Source organism: Magnolia sinica, chromosome 14 (genome assembly GCF_029962835.1).
Source record: "Magnolia sinica isolate HGM2019 chromosome 14, MsV1, whole genome shotgun sequence".
Lineage (NCBI taxonomy): Eukaryota > Viridiplantae > Streptophyta > Magnoliopsida > Magnoliales > Magnoliaceae > Magnolia > Magnolia sinica.
In genome coordinates, this window is record NC_080586.1 from 66,027,751 (window position 1) to 66,046,690 (window position 18,940).

At 40.9% G+C, this 18,940-nt stretch overlaps 1 protein-coding gene across 2 annotated transcripts in view; it reads right to left on the bottom strand.

Moving 5' to 3' along the window:
• Positions 1-16,966, bottom strand: part of LOC131226036 (ARM REPEAT PROTEIN INTERACTING WITH ABF2) — a 31,421-nt gene extending 14,455 nt beyond the window's left edge. For both annotated transcript variants that reach the window (XR_009161633.1, XM_058221687.1), the window contains exons 1-6: positions 16,581-16,966; positions 16,128-16,279; positions 1,794-1,966; positions 1,592-1,712; positions 1,429-1,503; positions 1,216-1,310 (exon numbers count right to left, since the gene is read on the bottom strand). Coding sequence is in view for 1 of the 2 variants with exons in the window: in XM_058221687.1 (XP_058077670.1) it covers positions 1,216-1,310; positions 1,429-1,503; positions 1,592-1,712; positions 1,794-1,966; positions 16,128-16,279; positions 16,581-16,848 (884 nt within the window). In the remaining variant the exon portion in view is untranslated. The remainder of the gene's footprint in view (positions 1-1,215; positions 1,311-1,428; positions 1,504-1,591; positions 1,713-1,793; positions 1,967-16,127; positions 16,280-16,580) is intronic.
• Between the last annotated feature and the right edge of the window lie 1,974 nt (positions 16,967-18,940).

Here is an 18,940-nt window from a genome sequence, read left to right on the forward strand (position 1 = left end):
AAAAATTACACTATTCACCCGAAATTAATTTCAATTTTTTTTGGAGGGAATTATGTCAAATGCTTATGGATATGCATCACTGGTTTTTTTTAAGAGTATGCATTAGTGCAATAATTATCATAGATTGCATGAATATCGGCCCAATTTGGGCCATTCAAGTGGTCCCCCAAACCAACAACATTATTCCTCTGAATTGTATTTTACTTTATTTTTTTATCATTACTTGGGAAAATGATATCAATTGTATAAGGATATGCATTAATGGAATGAGTCCATAGATAGCACAAATTTTAGGCTGATTCGGGGCATTCGCATGGTCCCTTAAATTGGTGATGCCATTTATCTAAATTTAATTTCAATTTTTTTCCTAAAATTACTTGGGGGAATGATGTCAAATGCTTGCGGATATGCATTAGTGGATAGATTGCCACACAATGGACTACCTAAGCCCATCAGGTTCATAAAATCATCAGACAAGCCGAGACCGCATTCTCACCAAAGAGTGGACCATAACACCATCGTAAACATGGTCAAAACCAAAAGGAAACCAAAACATGGTCAAAAAGGATCTAGCCACTTGGAACTTCCAAAGGAGAAGAGTTAAAATGCAACTAGCCTCCAAAGCTCTAATTGCAGGAGGCAGAAGCGGTTCTAGCTGTGGATGCAATTGCATGACATGCTAATTTACGAGATCTTGGGATGCAGGAACGGCTAAGAAGAATCCATGCAAAAGATACTAAACAAGTTGTATACCTTTGTAAGATACAGAAAATTATTTATTGGGTAATAGTACACATTAGAAGCAAGATGTTCAACACATATTCAGAAAGCAGGAAACCCTAAATTGATAATTAGATTTTCTTTTTTAGGTAAAAAGGGACAATTAGTTCATAATTAGTAAACATAAATGCAAGCTTGAAGAAGTCATGATAAAGAAGGTTGATGGTGGGATGTGGCGAAGAAGATGAAGGAACACCAAAACTTTTCTCCAAGAGCATAGGATGAAAATTTAGACAACAAAACCAAATAATTACTCAACACTAAGAACATCTTGTGCATAAACTTTTGCAAAGGTGGCCTTGATGCGAAAATGAGCAATCGATAATAGCATATCTTCTCATAAAATTACACCCAAAACACAAGTAGATAAATGTAGCAACTAGGAAAAGAGAAGAACAGGAGCAAGGATCAAAGGAATCCAAAATCCAATGGTACCTCAGTAACCCAATAACAGGTTGCAAAGCTCCAGCAAGAAGTACTTCTTTCTTTATGTTTGGGGATGAATGGACCAGATTCCCAATCACACCAACCTAAAGATCAACAAAGAATTACTCTAATGCCACAGATGATAACAGTAATAAAACTCCAGATTCCACACTGAAGCAGAGCCATGTCTCATTTAAAAATTGCTTTGCAAAAGAACCCTACTGCCTCATAATGAATAGCAGCATCCTCAGATCGAAGCATTAAGATCAATGTGGGAAGAGCATTGCATTCCACTATCTGCAAATTGATAGAACATACAACATTAATAGCAGCTCAAAGGGAATGTAACTAGAATGAATCTGATATTGCACAGTGAACCATCGACCTGATTCTTGTTCTCGTCATTTTTAAACGCTAAAGTTCTCAGGGCCCCTGCAGCTGCTCGTTGTACCTTTGTATCAGTGAACTCAAGCAACTCAACAAGAGGCGGAATCCCCCCTTCAATCCTGAAAATCGGGGGCAAAATATCGCAAACAGGGTATCTTGGTCGAAATGTAACTAGGAAGTAAATAAGTATGCAAGCAAACCTGACACGGGTTTTGATACTGCTGTTCTCATGAGCGAGGTTTGTGATTGCATCAGCTGCTCTCCGAATAACACTATTGACTGCACGAGAGTTAGAAACATCCCTGTGCCTTTTTAACAGACTCACGAGATCAGACAAAGCACCGGCATCCACTATGAGTTGTTGATGCTCAGGCTGTTACATGCCAAAAAGATGTTCATCAGATGAAAAAGAGGTGACATTCAATTAATTTTTTATTTTTTTTAAGGCCAAGGAAACAATTCCCAGACATCAATAAATGCACATGCCGTGATTTAAAAAAGCAATATCAGTCCCCAACTGACCTGGGATCAAAACTGAGCTGTCTCCCGAAAACCAATCCAATTCATCCTAAACGGGGTGAGACTAGGACCGGAACAAGAAAATATTTGATTTTTAAAAAAAATAAAGAATCACAAAATTTCAGGAAATTTTTGACAAAAGTATCACATAAATTAATAACAATTCACAGAACTTTGTTTTAAAAGTCTTCTTTGAAGCTGTCAGCAATGGATGCTCCAAAATCCATTTTTCCTCCTCCCTAAGCCTTTTTTTTTTTTTTTGAAGAGTCTTCTCCCTGAGCCTTTGAAATGAAAAAAGGTCAAAATTGGTGGGTTTTTTTTTTTTTTTTTAAAGCACCTTCATATAATCACCTAACAAGTCGCACTATCCGACTCATCATGACCTACCGTGACTCTATTACAACTTGGTGCAGCTCAGGACCAATCAGGAAAAGTCAGATCTTTTCAGTTTCAAGCCACCACCATATCTTTTCTGGTCAGTGCCAGAAACCAGGTCTTGTAGGAGAACATTTTAAACCATGGTTGTTGTACTGAGGCATTAGAAGAATGGTACAAGGATGACCTTGTTTCAGAATGTGCTTGATGGATGCATAATTGGCCAAGATCCAAATTGCAAAAATATCTCACATATTGATATTTATTCAAGGGATAGTGCTTGTGCATTCCTGAAGGATCATTGTGAAGAAGACCATGTCCAAGGTACACAAAGTAGAATGTGGCAGATATGCCAAGAGCAGTGTTTTAAATAGCTCAAGCTATGTAGCATGTAGCTTAAATACATCGCATAGCTTAGCCTTCACACTTCATAGCTTCATGAAAACAGCCTAAGTCGCGTGTAGCCTATGCTAACACGAATTAGAATACATTACACACTTCATAGCCTATTACACATTATTTTCCACTAAAGATTAAAATCAATTAATGTTTTCAATGATTTGTTGTATTTTTTACTTTCAATAAAAATTAGTAAATCTTTTTAAAGATCTTAGTAGTATAAGTAACAGTACTAAATCAGTTCCATTGCTATTTCTTTGTCCTTATATTTAATCCTTGAAGTATATCCTATTATTTAAGGTTGTGTTCGGTTGCACCAAATATCATGATATTTTGCACCAAATTAGATTGATTCATAATGAAATCTAATGAAATTTCATGATATTCGGTACAAACAAGCACAGCTTTAATTAAAAATCTATGAGTAGCATTTAGCTTAAGCTACACACTACATAATGTATGCCTCACACCATGCAACTCACTATTGTTGTTCAATCAGGACACATGGCCACGCGTGTAACGAACAACTTGAATTCAGTCAAACGTGTGCGATTAAGAATAGTGTTGGGTGCGCCAACAGTCATATTCGACTCGAATCAATTGAAAGCCAGTGACCCCAGGCGTTGAGCTAGCCGGATTAGGACCAGACCTGTGAAGGTTGGACTAACTGTTTAGCCACCAATTGTTACAGCAATAAAGCGATTTTAAAGAGGGAGGGCTAGTCCTTCAAAATGGGATCTTTTTTCCTTGAGCTAAGGACTTTTCATAAAATGATGATAATGTATCAGGTTTCTCAGTAAATTAATAATGTATGGATAATATTAAAAATAAGGTTAATCACCAATTTTATTATTTGGAATGTAAGAGTATAATTAGCGAAAAAATAATAATAATAATAATAATCTAAGTAGAGAAGAAAATAAGTACCTATAGCGGCTTGTAATGGCAAACGGTCGTGGAAAGGACCAGACGATCATGGTGTGAAGTCAGCAGGATATGATTGGCGATCTATCAAGTGGGAACTCGATGATCAGAGATCCAACAGCGATGGTCGTGACTATTTAACCTACTTTATGGCATACTACAATGATGGCGTTGGCCAATAGCAAATCTAAGCTAATTCTAAGGGTTTCAGACTTACTGCGGTGTGACTAGACAAAAGTGGAGTGCCTAAAGCTAAAAGGCTAAACTAAGAATAAGCAATGTTACGGTATAAAAAGATTGATTTATTATGGCGAGGGTCTGGAATTCTTCTTCAAGTGTTGCTTTTATAGATTTTTAACAGGCAGTGACTACATCATAGTTTCTGTATGAATCTTCTTCGATCACAGAGCAGTCGTGTCTTAATAAAATATGAAATCCTTATTGTATGGTACCATTGTGATTTGATTTGCTTCTAATTTCAAATGAACTTCTCATTATTTGCTCTTAATTCATTGCTACCTCTGAGAAATCATTGATCATACCTATGAAAATTTCTCTTTCGATGTTGATCTGTTTTTTATATATGACGATCATGTTGTATGTAAGCTGGATTGTGAGGAATCCGTCATCAATAAGCCATTGGAAACTTCCTCCAGACGCAAAGGGGCCACATGCATCGCTCGTGCATTGGTCACATGTCCTACAAATGATATCCACCTTTTCTCGCAGACGTGCATACGGCTTTGAGCAAGGTTACTTTTGATAGGCTATGTGTTGATGGCATATAAGCGTTGGCAATCCCTCCTAGCGCGAGTATGTTTTCCTCCCGTCATTCGTACATTGTGCTAACACGTGACGGCTTCTCACTAGGCAACATGGACTGTGTCAAGCTAGCTGTAAACAATGCCCCCCGCATCACTTTACATTCAAAGAATGTGAAGGAACATTGTGATGTTTTGGTTTCTGACGGGCGTTTGGCAAGCGACACATGGTGGCACGGGCTTTGCACTCGGACATCATACGCATCCTCCTAGCGTCGGAAATCACTTGCCCCTTATTATCAGTGACAGCTTCGACGATAAGATCTTTTTATAAATCATGCTCCCTAGCTCGATCTTCTTCAAGATTCCTTCGCCACTTCCTTCTTCCAATTTCTGCCAATGGTGTCTGTTATTCCTACCACTGCTTGTGGAATAGCGAAGATATGGACCAGTGACACTCTTTACGAGTGGTGGCCAAAGCTCAGGGCTTGGCTACTATTTCTGGAAAAAAAATGAACTCCATTCACTTTTTGTGGAAGGATAATCGGCCAGATATCGTTCGACTTCTCCTCTCTTTTTGTGTAGAACTTTGTGTAATGAAACAGATATCGTGTAAGGCCGATTCAAAAGAAACAAAATCTCCTTTTTGCTCACCATCTTTTTCTGCTCCTTTCTTTTTATTCTTCATCAACATGTTCTTCAACTGATTCATCTTGTCTTTGCATGGATTCCCAAAGGGTAGGCACATACTTTAGATAATGGTTGTTGATTGAATTTTTACTTTCTCGGTCATCAAGATCTTGTAACAGATAAGCTCCTCCTCGCAACACCCTCTTAACCATGAGTGGTCCTTCACAAGTCTAGAACCAATTTCCAAATTTATGACTTTTGGTGTCAATGGGCAATATGGTCTTCCAGACTAATTATCCTTCACTAAAGGATTTGCCATTTACTTTCTTATTGTAGACCCCGGCTACCTTCGATTTTATGAACCCTTTGCAATCTGACATAATCAAGCTCCTCTAGCTCCATCATCATGGATTCAATAAACTCTTAAGGAGTTAAATGCTTCTGGAATGCCACACTCAGCAAAGCAATATTTACCTCCATGGGCAATATAGCATCATGTCCATACGTTAGGGTGTAATTCTTGTCCTCGTTCTTTGAGATGTTCGACATGCTCAAAGCACTTCAGACAATGTTGTATGCCCCGACCATAGGTTGTCCTCTATCATACGCTTGATCATATTTCTTCAAAATCTTATTAGTCAACTCGGCTTGTCCATTGGCCTAAGCATAATATGGAGCAAAGTGAACCAGCTTGAATTTATAGGCATTAGCAAGAGGATGGATTTGGGCACCTGAGAATGATGCACCTTTGTCGACTGTTATAGTTTCAAGAATAACAAATCGATGAAGAATATGTTCCTTGATGAAATCAATAATTCCTGCTTGGTCGACTCCTTTCATCAGTCGCGCCTCAACCCATTTAGTGAAATAATCGGCGACATTCAAAACCAATGTTGTTTCGATGATGGTGGACATATTTTCCTGATGAGATCTATCGATTATCCACGAAACGGCCATAGCTTGACGATCAGATGAAGTTGTCAAAGGCACGTGTTGCAAGTTGCAACGGCCCATGCTTTTTACAAGCCTAACACCCTTTCGCATACTTCATGCAACCTTTTAATGTGGTCAGCCAAAATAGTGGTGTCATTGGATGAGCCACCTCATCTTCTATCATGCTTGATAGGTTCCACATATGCCTTAGTGTACTTCGCCCATAACAATCACGGCCTCATCCTTTCCCAAACACTTCAATAACAGTCTGTTGCAGCCAATGTTTTAAATTACTCATAGCATGTGCTTACACCTGGCCTGACATAGTCCACGTTACCCAGTAAGAAGCCGCCACATGTCAACACACTGTACAAATGGTGGGAGGAAAACATACTTGTGCCATGAGGGACTGCCAACACTTGTCTGTCAGCGACACGTAGCCTGCCAAAAGCAACCCCACTCATAGTCGTACACATATCTACCAGAAAAGGCAGATATCATTTATAAGACATGTGACCAACGCACGAGCAACATAGGTGGCCGCTTTGCGTATGCAGGAAGTTTCCAAAGTCTTGTCGATGGTGGATTCCTCGCAATCCAGCTTACACACGGCATAGTCGTCCTAGATCAGAAATAGATCAACACTAAAAGAAATTTTCCCAGGGATGATCGATGATCTCTCAGAGGCAACAAGAAATTAAGAGCGTATAACGGGAAGTCCATTCAAAATTAGAAGCAAATAGCACCATACAACAAGGATTTCAAATCTTGTTAAGACACAGCTGTTAAGTGATCAAAGATTCACACGGAAACCATGACGTGGCCACCACCTATTAGAAATCTATAAAAGCAGCACTCGAAGAAGAGTTTCAGACCCTCGCCACAATCAATCAATCTCTCTACAGCGCAACACTGTTTATCCTTAGTTTAGCTTCTTAGCTTTAGACACTCCACTACTGTCTAGCCACGCTGCAACAAGTCCGAAGCCCTTACATTAGTTCAAATTCGTTATTATCTAGCGCCATAACTGTAGTACACCATAGAAATAGGTTAAATGTCCACGGCCACCACCGTCGAATACCCCATCATCGGGTTCCTACTTGATAGATCACCAGTCACATCACACCGACTTCACACCACGACTGTCTCACAACCGTGTAGTCCTTTCCATGGCCGTTTTGCCATCACAAGCCGTCATAGGTACTCATTTTCTTCTCATCTTAATTTTTTTGTTTTTCTGTTGATTGCACTACTCTTACATTCCAATTAATAAAATCAACGATCAGCCTTATTTTTAATCATATCCATCCGCTATTAATTTACTAAGAAACTTGATATGATATCACCGTTGAAAGAAAAGTCCTTAGCTCAAGACAAAGAGATACCATTTTGAAGGACTAACCCTCCCCTTCTAAAATCGCTTGATCGCTATAACAATTGGTGGCTGAACAGTCAAGCCAACCTTCACAAGTCTGGTCTAATCCGGCTCTCTTGACGCTTGGGGTAACAAACGTTTAATCGATTCAAGTCAAGTACGACTCTGGCACGCCCGACACTATTCTTAATCACACACGTTTGACCCAATTCGGGTCGTTCGTTATACATGTGGCCACGTCCCGATTGAACAACAACACTTTCTTGGCACGCCCAGTGGAACTTGGTGTGTTATATCAGCACTTCTTAATAAAGCAATATGGGGCTAGTAATCCACCTGAGGTTGTGAAAGAGCCACTTGACGAGGGACAACAGGCATAACCATTGATGTGGACACAAGATCCTCTTCCTAACCGAGTGCTACACTAAATGACGTTGCACATCACATCCTTGACAAGCGAGGAGAGTTGCGATAAATCGCAGAAGGCATCAAGGCCTACGCAGAGAGTCTCGCCAGGATGATAGATGGCTTACAACAACAATGACCCATCAACCTGTCAATAATTCCCCAAAGGAATTAGAGGCGAGACAGCCGTCTGAAACTCCACTCACAAGGATCGGTCGGGCCAAACCTCAAGGTCACCCTCTATCACCTCCAGTGGTGGCTAGGAGAACAGGTGGGGGGCAACTCCATGCAGGCGTCAATCGGCGCAGAGGGGAACCTCATATGCCACCAATGCCGCAAAACTATCATGCTAGAGTTGACTACCCCAGGTGGAAACCTCCTGTAGTGTCGACAATTCATCATGGCTACTTGAGGCCTGAGATACCTAGGGGGCCGCAACCGCAATCGCAACAGCAACACCCAATTGCCCATGACGATGTCATTCGACTTACCCAAGAGTATGACATCGAACCCAATGGCCGACAAGTCGCTCCACCAATCTACTGCAAACCTTATCCCAACTGAGTGGATTAATATTTTGAATTGCCTAGAGGATACAAGGTCCTGGGGTTCACTCTTTTCTTCGAGAGGGTGAAACCACCACCATCGAGCACATCAATCATTTCACCACACAATCTGGTGAAGTTTCGACCCATAATTTCTTGAAGCCCCAGCTATTCGGTAAATCCCTCACAAGGGCCACCTTCACATGGTATATCAATCTCCCTCCTAACTCGATCCAGACCTAGCTTGAGATGGAGGAGAGATTTCATATGCAATTTCATCAAACCGAGCCTAAGGTTTCCATGTCTGATCTCTCTAGACTTGGGCAATTTTCCTAGAGAATCAGCCAAGCGATTTATTGCTCGGCTCAAAAAAGCGAAAAACCAATGCTCAATGGGGCTTTACCCGAGGTCGAGTTCACCAAACTTGCCCTCAACTGCACGGATTTCGAGCTTCGTAAGAAGTTCGACGGCATGCACTTAAGGCACCTTTTTGAATTTTCGGTCAAAGCCAACCTCTATGAATGGATTTCCGAGAGGAATGTCAAAGAATGAACTCGTCGCATAGCAAATACTACCACAATCCTAATTACAAGTTAGCCATCACTGAGGTGGTGGCAAAACAACCTTACGAATGTTCGGCCTTAAAGAGAGACCCAAACTCCTGCTAGAGTAAATCCTCCAAAGAATATGTTTGAGTTGCCTAAACAATACTCTTTCAACACCTCCAAGGCCAATGAGATCTTTAGACACCTCTTGGAGTTCAAGTTTATCAAATTACCAAAGTACCAGAATATTCCATCTGTCGAACTAAAGAAAGGGAAGTTTTGTAAATGGCACGGGTCCAAAACTCATTCTACCAAGAATTCTGTCATTTTTAGGAATATTATTCAAGAGAATATCGACAAAGCCTCCTCAAGTTCTCCAACAAGGAGGCCTTGGGGATTGATCGAGATCCTTTTCCTAAAATGGCCGATGCCAATGTCGTTATGGCCGAACTAAAAACGATCAGCCATTCCTCAGAGAAGAAGATGGTGACACCTTAACCACTAAAGAAGTTGCCAACTCCGCCTACAAACCAAACGCCTGTTCCACTACCAACCCTAGCCCCAAACACCTCGCAGGACGAACATATCCGGCTGAAGGGTAAGGAGAAAACTCACACTGCTGAGCCATCTAAACAACTTGGGCTTTGCGCATGCTATTCGAAGCACGTTCGTGAAGAATCCAAACGACCATTGCTGACAACAACAGTTGACTCCTTGACACAACCATCATGACCCCTTGCTGTGAACCCAAGAGTCGCGCGCCGGACGACCATTGTGGCGACTAGTCAACAACCATGAAGGTCACGCCCCTCATTTGAACACGGGGAAACAAGCCAATGTTGAACCATGTCATATGCCAGGAGGCAAGGACCTAGACTTGTCCTGAAAAATCAAGACCCAAGGATCCAGGAGCAACCTCGTCAAGCTCTAAAGAGACATATCATGGACAGAGACCGCCTAAAAGACGAAGGATGGTCAGGCCAACTAAGGCCCGGACGGACCGATAGACCATCGTGGTTCATCAAAAGTTCCCACTGGCACCTTAGGGTTTGACCAGGACGCAAAAAACATAGGCTCCAAAGACAGAGTGTCACAGATAGAGCATTCGCAATAGCGGAGCGCGTGATCCGAAAAAGGCCATGGCCAATTGTTGAACGGTTGGGACCACGAGTTGAGGAGCAAGTACTTTGGGAAACGATTCCTCACTTGTACTACACGGCCAATCAGTCCTTCCAAGGATTACCTTGAGCCAAGGACTTCCTATAAGACACTGGAAGCCAAATCGAAGCCCCTGAGCCCGATAAAGGTGGCAACACAACAATGGTCAAATTTGAGACATGGTCACACCTCACGCTCAGCTGTAACATGGTATTTGTGTTACCAATGGTGTTCCAAGCAAAGCCAGACCAAGGTCAGCCAAACCATATGGCAGAAGACGTGGAGGAAGGCGAAATTGCAGGCCGGGCTGAGAAATCTTCTCCCACCAACAGCCATGGCTATGGTACTAGGCTATCAATCACCATTGAACAAGAGGAAGCTGAGAAGGTCGTCATCATGAAGCTATCATACATGATGACAAAGCATCTGAAGCCCCTGTACCTGTACGTGACATCACACATGGAAGGTTGTCTAGTCACCTGAGTCATGGTAAAAAAAGGTGCAGCCGTCACTATAATGCCAATGACGATTGTCCATAAGCGCGGCAAGACATCATGTGATCTACTGCCAATTAAGGTCACAGTCTCTCACTTCGCTAGTAGGATCACGAAAACAAAGGGGGTCTTGCCCATGGAGTTTTTTGTCAGAAGTCGAAAGGTCGTCACCAAGCCCACGACCAGTTATAACGCACTTCTTGGAAGGGATTGGATGCATTCGAACCAGTCCATCCCCTCATCCCTCCAATTCCTGATCCTATGGAAGGGGAATAAAGATGAGATCGTATGTGCAGAATTGACCATTTCTAGCCCAGTCCAATGTCACCAAAGCCAATCTCTAAGATGGGCAGATAAAGCCATTGCGATTTATCAGGCAAGACAAGTACGGTCATCCGAAAGGGGTCACCACCGCAATGAACCCCGCGATAGAGCTCAACACTCTAATTAGCAAAGTGGATTCAACAGAATCTGAGTCAGATCTTGATTCCTTCATTAATAGTGTTACCACTCTAATGCATGAACTCTCTAACGAGCCGAATGTGATCGTCCCATATCAGCCACCAACTGAATACTTTGTTGAAGAGGTTCCTTAATGGATTATGGAACAAAGATAGACAGAGAAGCCAAAACCACAACTACCCTTTGCAAAATCAAATATTGCCTCGAACATGTGATTGATCACGGAGGATGCCACATCAACATTGTAGAATGCTTACTCGAGAAAGATGAAGTGATTGAAGATGGCATGGCATTCCATGATTTAGAACTTACACCTACGAAGATGGACGACGCTAAGGCCAATGTCCAAGATCCTCAACTCGAAGTGAACCTTGGAATATAAGAGAACTCACGGTCGACTTATATTAGTGCAGTGTTGGACCCCCGGGCCCATATGGAAATGATTGCACTCCTGAAAGAATTCTCTGACTATTTTGCTTGGGATTAACATGAGATGCCCGACCTCGACCGAGACCTCATGGAGCACCTTCTCTCCATCAAGGACGGGTTCAAGCCGTTTAAATAGCCAAACAAGAAAGATGACTTCTGAATTCACCTTGAAGGTCAAAGAAGAAATTGAATGGCTACTCAAGGGCCAATTCATCTAGTCGATCCAATACGCAAACTGGATCAAGAATATTGTTCCAATCATAAAGAATAATGCAAAGCTAAGAGTATGTACAGACTTTAGAAATCTTAATCTGGTAACCCCAAAGGATGAGTACCCAATACTGATTGCAGATCAACTTGTCAATAGGGCCGCCAAACACAATCATGTCATTTATGGATGGCCATTCTAGATATAACCAAATATACATTGTTGTTGAACACCTACACAAGACGGCTTTTAGATGTCCATGGGCAATTGGAACTTATTGCTGGGTTGTAATGCCTTTTGGGTTGAAGAACACCAGAGCAACATATCAGAGGGCCATGAATGACATTCTTCATGACATGATTGGTAAATTTATGGAGGTCTATATTGACAATGTAATGGTGAAAATAGTCGACCTAAACGGCCACTTTGCATATTTAAGATGCCTGTTTGAACGAATGAGGACGCACAAGCTCAAGATGAACCTGCTCAAGTGTGCCTTTGGGTTTTCCGCGGGAAATTTCCTGGGCTTCTACTTCCATCAACAAGGAATAGAGGTCGACCAAAACAAGGTCCAAGCTATTCTAAAAACCCAGCCGCCCAAGAACAAGGAGATACAAAGATTTATTAGCCAAATTAACTTTTTTGCCCCAATTTATCTCCAATTTGGCTTGTAAGATTAATGATTTCTCTCGCTAATCAAATTTAAGGCAAGAGACAAGTTCACATGGCAAGAGGAATATCAGGCCACCTTCAAAGAAATCAAGGAACACTTAACGAAGTCGTCGGTGTTAATCCCTCCTAGAAAGGATCAGTTGTTCCGACTTTACATAGTAGCGGATGAAGAATCAACTAGAGCTCTGTTAGCCCGGCAGAGCGACGATAGGAAAGAGCATGATTCATTATCTATCCCGGACTTTACACAATACCGAAAGTTGGTATTCGGCCATCGAAAGTTGTGCTTATCCTTGTATTTCACTGTTACCAAGCTCCGACATTACCTATTAATAGGAACAGTCCACGTCATCACAAAGACTAATCTCATTAAGTATATGCTCACAAGGTCGATCCTGGGAGGAAGAATTAGAAAATGGATTCTCTATTTATTTGAATTCAGTTTCAAATATGTATCCCAATAGGATGTTAAGGGCCAGGCTTTAGCTGATTTCTTAACCGACCACCCATTAAGGATAGACGACCAGATCATTCCTAATATCTTGGGTATATACGTTGTCCATCTTACCCCTTGGAAGCTAATCTTCGATGACTCAAAAAAAGAATGGTCATTAGGCGCCAAAATTATTATCATCCTCCCCGAGTGAGAAACGAGAAGACTATGCTTTACAACTCGAGTTTAAATGTAAGCTTTGATCATTGGGCTTGAAATCTTGATGGAGCTTGGGGCTAGTAAAAATCATTAGAGACTCATAGCTGGTTGTCAATCAGTTGGTCGGCTTTTACAAGTGTTCGAGTTGGGCGTTGATGCCATACTATGGCCGTAAGATATTGAATATCGGCCATTTTGACGAAGAAATACTATCATAGCCCCAGATGCATCATAGTATTGCATGATTTGTTGCACGTACTCGTCGATGTCACGTTTCAAAAAGGCATGTACGATACACTAGCCTTTCTATACATCTTCCCATCCCAATAGCACTATGGGCAAATCTTTTCATAAACTTCATTTTGGGTCTTCTTAGAGCTTACAGAGGAGCATATTCAATCTTCGACGATCCACCGAGCTATGCATATGGGGTTGATATTTTATTTCTCCTTCACAGTGGTCAACATTCGATCTCTCATGATATATCAACTAATCATGCAACACCCAACTATGAGACACCTCTTTCCATCCCAGCTGCACCATGGGTGGATCTTTTTACAAACATTGTCCTAGGGCTCATAATGGAGCATATTGTATCTTCAGCATAGCAGACCATTTCCCAAAAATAGTTCACTCCATAATTGTGCAAGAGAAGATGGACACCATGCATATAGTTAACATCTTCAAGGAAATTCTAAGACTTCGCAAGTTGCCAACAACTGTAACTGCAAACCATGTCTAAGGATTAAGCTTTAGGTTTCTAATACGCATGAACCTCAGACAAGTGACCAAACTGAGCAATCAATAGAAGCCTTTGTAACCTTTTGAAGAGTACCATGGGTGGTGACAATGTATCTTAGTAGGACCTATCTTTAACCCAAGCCTTGCTTGCCTACTTAACTCCATATATCATACCATGAGGAAATCTCCATTTGGGATCATGAACGGTATAAGTTTGTATTATGTATTTGAATTAGTACCATTATCATTACAAAGATCAAGGGATGATGTTGACATGCAAGCCAAACACTTCCGAAACTAGCAAGTTGAGATTTTTATTTTAAAAAAAAAAATTTTAAAAAAAAAAAAAAAGAGAGAGGATCAAAGAGAGAAATCCCAAGCACATCAAGCATTCAGGAACAAAGATAATATTATACCAAATGCGAATTGGTTACAGTTTATCTACTAAAAGAAAGGTTTCCTACAGGAACCAATGATAGGCACAAGCCTATAAAGATTAGGCCATGCAAAGTCAAGAAGAAGCCGCATAACAAAGCCTACAAGATCAACCTGCCAGACAACTAGAATATCCCCACTGACTTTCAAGTTTCAACTTGGCCAATTTGTTTGACTGCCCTCACAAGGTGTCTAACATACATGTCCAATTTGTTGTCGTCTTGTCGATATGGATAAAGCTCCCAAATAAGAAGACAAAAGAAGTTGAACAAGTATTGTGCGTATGAAGACCATAAACACAAGATGTGGGCATTACAAGGAGTATTTGACGAAATGAATGAACAAGCGTGATTCTGAATGCCCACGGATTACTAGCAATGAATTGAAAAGGTCTAATGTGCAAAACTCTACTATTTGCAAGGAGTATTGAACTCGTCAAAGTCAAACCTCTACTATCTACATGGAGTATCAACTATCAAGCTCGTCCAAGTCAAGTTCCCTCCACCTTGAGGAGTATGATGCAGGCCTAAGGCCCACCATGGCTGAATTTTATGAATGTTTGCTGCTGAATTTTGGGTGCTGAACATCTGGGACTACAACCGCACATTTTGGGATATTGTGGTTGTTAATTTTTGCCAATCTGGACGTGGACACTTGCTATTTTTAGACTGACTCTTTGATGACTCTGGGAGCTGATTTCTGATCGAAATCCTTGAAAATACAACTGCTACTAAATATGTTATTTTGGATAGAATAGATTTTGGGATCAGTCCAAGAGTTGCAAAATCTTGATTAAAGATTTCATATGGAATCTACAGCATGTCCATAAGGCATATAAAAAGGACTGTTCTAGAATCTAGAGGGCACTACACTTTTTTGTAGTTTTCAGAGTTCTTGTTGATGTAATTGTAACTAGTTCGAAGATTCCAAATTCATAAGTTGTTCATCCCTCAACATTCCAATATTCTCCTGTGGTGTTTACTTCATCAGCTATAGGGGACATTGAATTCTCATTTATTCAATAACCAGATTGCATCAGGTCTCAACCCCCATACTCTGTCAGGTTTCAACACTTCAACAAAAGATTTAGATGAAAAAGATCCATTAAGAGCCCAGTCTCATGTTTATATCTTCAGCTTCCCATCAGAAAAAACACTCCCAAAACAATATGTGGTTTTTAATTCCCACAATCTCCTCTTACTTGAAGTCATGTTTATATCTTCAGCTTCCCATCAGAAAAAACACTCCCAAAACAATATGTGGTTTTTAATTCCCACAATCTCCTCTTACTTGAAGTCTCTAAAAAAAGTATCCGAAGATCTTCTTCCTCCAAATATCACATAAAATCCTTAACACTTGCCCCCTTTCTCCTTGCTGCTCCATAGAGTTTGTTTTTTTTTTTTTTTTTTCAAATCAAAGAGAAATTGATGACCTTTCCACCAACCAAAGATCCTCAACAAATTTCACCAAATATCCGCCTTGCTCCTAGATACTCTAAGGTTCAAGATCATTTGGTCAGTGTCAAATGGCAGACGAAGAACGAACACCATGAGCAGGATGTGTATTAATGGTACGAACATCGAGGATGGAGAGAGGACAAAAGGAAGTGGACTTCTTTAGTTGTCTCTACCAATTTATCCCAAAAATGTTTAGGTGGTTTACCAATGCACAAAAATAGATCCACAAAGGCAGTCGTCAACAACCCCATTGCATGCCCAAACAAATCAGTCAACTGTTTGACTTCATATTCTTCCATGCATACTCCAACAAAAATACAAGAATAACTAAAGAAATTGAAATGCAGGAATTGCCACTACACTCCAAAAAGAAAACAAAAGAAAGAAAAAGATAATAAGGCAAACCCCGAATTACCTTCACGGCAAGAAGCCCGAGCGCAAAAGCACTCCCTTTCTCAACCTCGTGCTCAAAAGGCCTCTGCCCGCAACTCGGCAGTGGCGGGGCCTGCAGATGCCTCACTAGCGCGGGGACTGCCCCGCCATCAACTATAACATTCACAACATCCTCTGCAAACACGAAAACAAAGAAAGAAACAGATAAGAACGCTGACCCCTAACATGGAACAGATGTGCATGATCCAGGCCACTCATTAGGCAGCCGCAGCCATGAATATGCCCCAGACAAAGCATGAAACCGATGCAGTTTAAATACAGACCTTGGATCGTCTCCTTTTCCTAAACTTCCATTCGTGTGGCCCACCCAATGAGTAGACCGACTAGATTTTCAGGCCACCGCATGCCCGTGGCGGGGCCGACCGGATTAACGGTCCAGATCTTGTAAATAAAGAAGAAATGCAAAAGGCTATACCGTTCTTGGCGAGTTCGGCGAGAACGTGGGTAGCTCGCTTGGCGGCCGATCGGTCGGGCTCCTTCCAAGAGAAGGTGGTGCTTAGGATATTAACCTGCGCCCTCACCTCGCAAGCTAGCGCGTGGTGCGCATCGGGGGAGATTTCTGAGATCTCTCGGTCTTCTTCGTCGTCGTCCTCGTCCACCGCTGTTGCTGCAGATTCCTCCTCCAGTTTCCGTTTTTGCCCTTTTCTCTGAGGGATGGCGGTCTGCTGTTGCTGCTGCTCCATGGACGAGACAGAGAGAGAGAGACGCGGAAAAGGGGATTTGGAGAAAAGGAGAGAGGGTTTTTGAAGGGTGGGGAGAGGGAGAAGGGTATTTTGGGAATTTAAAAAATCGGAGGGGAGGGGTGGGTTTTGATGTTACTTGAAAATGAAAGCCGGCTGTCGGTCTTGTACCGGCTAGATTATTGAAATGATCCCATACAATGTTGTATATTAAGCTATCATGCAACCTTTTTTATTTGTCTCTTATGTGTGGCTTATAAGAGAAAATCCTGTCCGTGTAAATGGTGGATCATATGATGAAGATAATTTTATATGAATTGGAGTAATTCAATCATCAGGTGGGCCATATAACTAGGTGAATTGAAACCATCGGATGTGATTGATTTTGAGCGGTGTAGTGTGGCTGATCAATGGATCATTCTGTTTTCTTTTAAAATTTATTTTTATCATATGTCCCACATTTTTAATAGATTAGATTTTATACAAAAATGACACGTCAGTGGAAAATGACATTACAGTGGAAAATGACCTATTAAGTTCTGCTCCAGCTAAACTGTTGAAATGATCATGTCATGCAACTTTGTTTTTGCTCACGTGTCAGTTACTGTAGAACATTCGTCCTTACAGCTGATGGATCATAATATTGAGATTGCCTATGGCCAAAATTAAAATAATGCAATCATTAAGTATGCTGCACATTGAGTAAAACCACCACACACACATATACACATTGATTACAGAGGTGTTTTTGCTTACTAAATTGGTGGGCCCTTCCATTTATTGTTATAAGTCATCAAATTTGAATCAATTTTTGTTAGCAATGTAATAGCAAAAATTAATCATAATATATGATAATTATATATGATTATCTCTTGTATAGTTAATTAGGGTATTATTTGATAACTTTTCTTTTATACAGGCACTCACACCCCCACCCCCTCGCACTAAGGTGGTTTTTCATCATAATAAATACTTGAACATATGACTTTACTATATAAAATGGTCAATTTATTATGTTGGTTTGCCAACATCATACAAAATGAAAATGTAAATACCCGTTCATAAGCTAATTCCCACTAAGACAAAGGAAAAACACAAATACTAATCTGATACAAAACTTTTGTATCCTCGATGAGGTTTTAATCATGGGCGCTCAATCTCCACAATTTCTTGTGGTGTGATCAACTTAGGTTTTGGATTTCCCTTATTTTTGAGACAATAAAATTGATGAATGAAGCATATTTTATATAGAAATTGCTCCATAAAACCTAGTGTTATAGAAACTCCTTAAAACAGTTGTTGTGGAAAGCTTGCATCCATTTTTTATGGTATTTGAAAATGAAAGATGCTAGGGTTGTGTATTAGAAACCAATGTTATTGGACCTCAGTTTTTATAACATGATGCATTTCATTATTCTTAATTAATTCTTATCAAACATGTTTTGTGGGTTTTGAGAGGCATCGACTTTAATGCTCTTGGGCACTTAGGATTTGGCATATCGACTTGGTAGCTAATGGAGAATTGTGTTCATGGATCTCATTGTCTTAGGCATAACTATACAAGTTCCAGGGCATACTTAAATTATAATTGGAAGGTTGTCTCATGTGAGGGGATTGGCTTGGTGTTAAGATGATCAATCTTCATCTATCAAAACCAACTTGTTGTTGAATCCCCTCCTTTCCCACTTCACATAAACATATAAGTAAATTATAGATAGTTCCTTGAATTGGGCCTCTGATCACTTGCACTAGCATGGATAGTTATAAGCATCGAGATTGGGAGACCCACCACACTCAGATTAAAATGGGGCTTATGGCTGCACTAGCCCCATCAAATCCCCATAACTTGAGGATGTGCAGACGGAAAGTATAACACCCCAACCATCCAATACTCGAGTATTAGATGTCCTCGAGTGTTACCGGTAATTTCCAATTAGATTAGGCTAATGAACAGGCTTACATGTGCGTATACTTGAAGACATAGGGATCGCAAGTCCAAAACTTAACAAGGGAGCCGGTGGCTCGTTTAAACCATGTACCTTAATCATAGACTCCAACCATTGGATTCTCGGTCTATTAGGGTCAGTGTGGGACT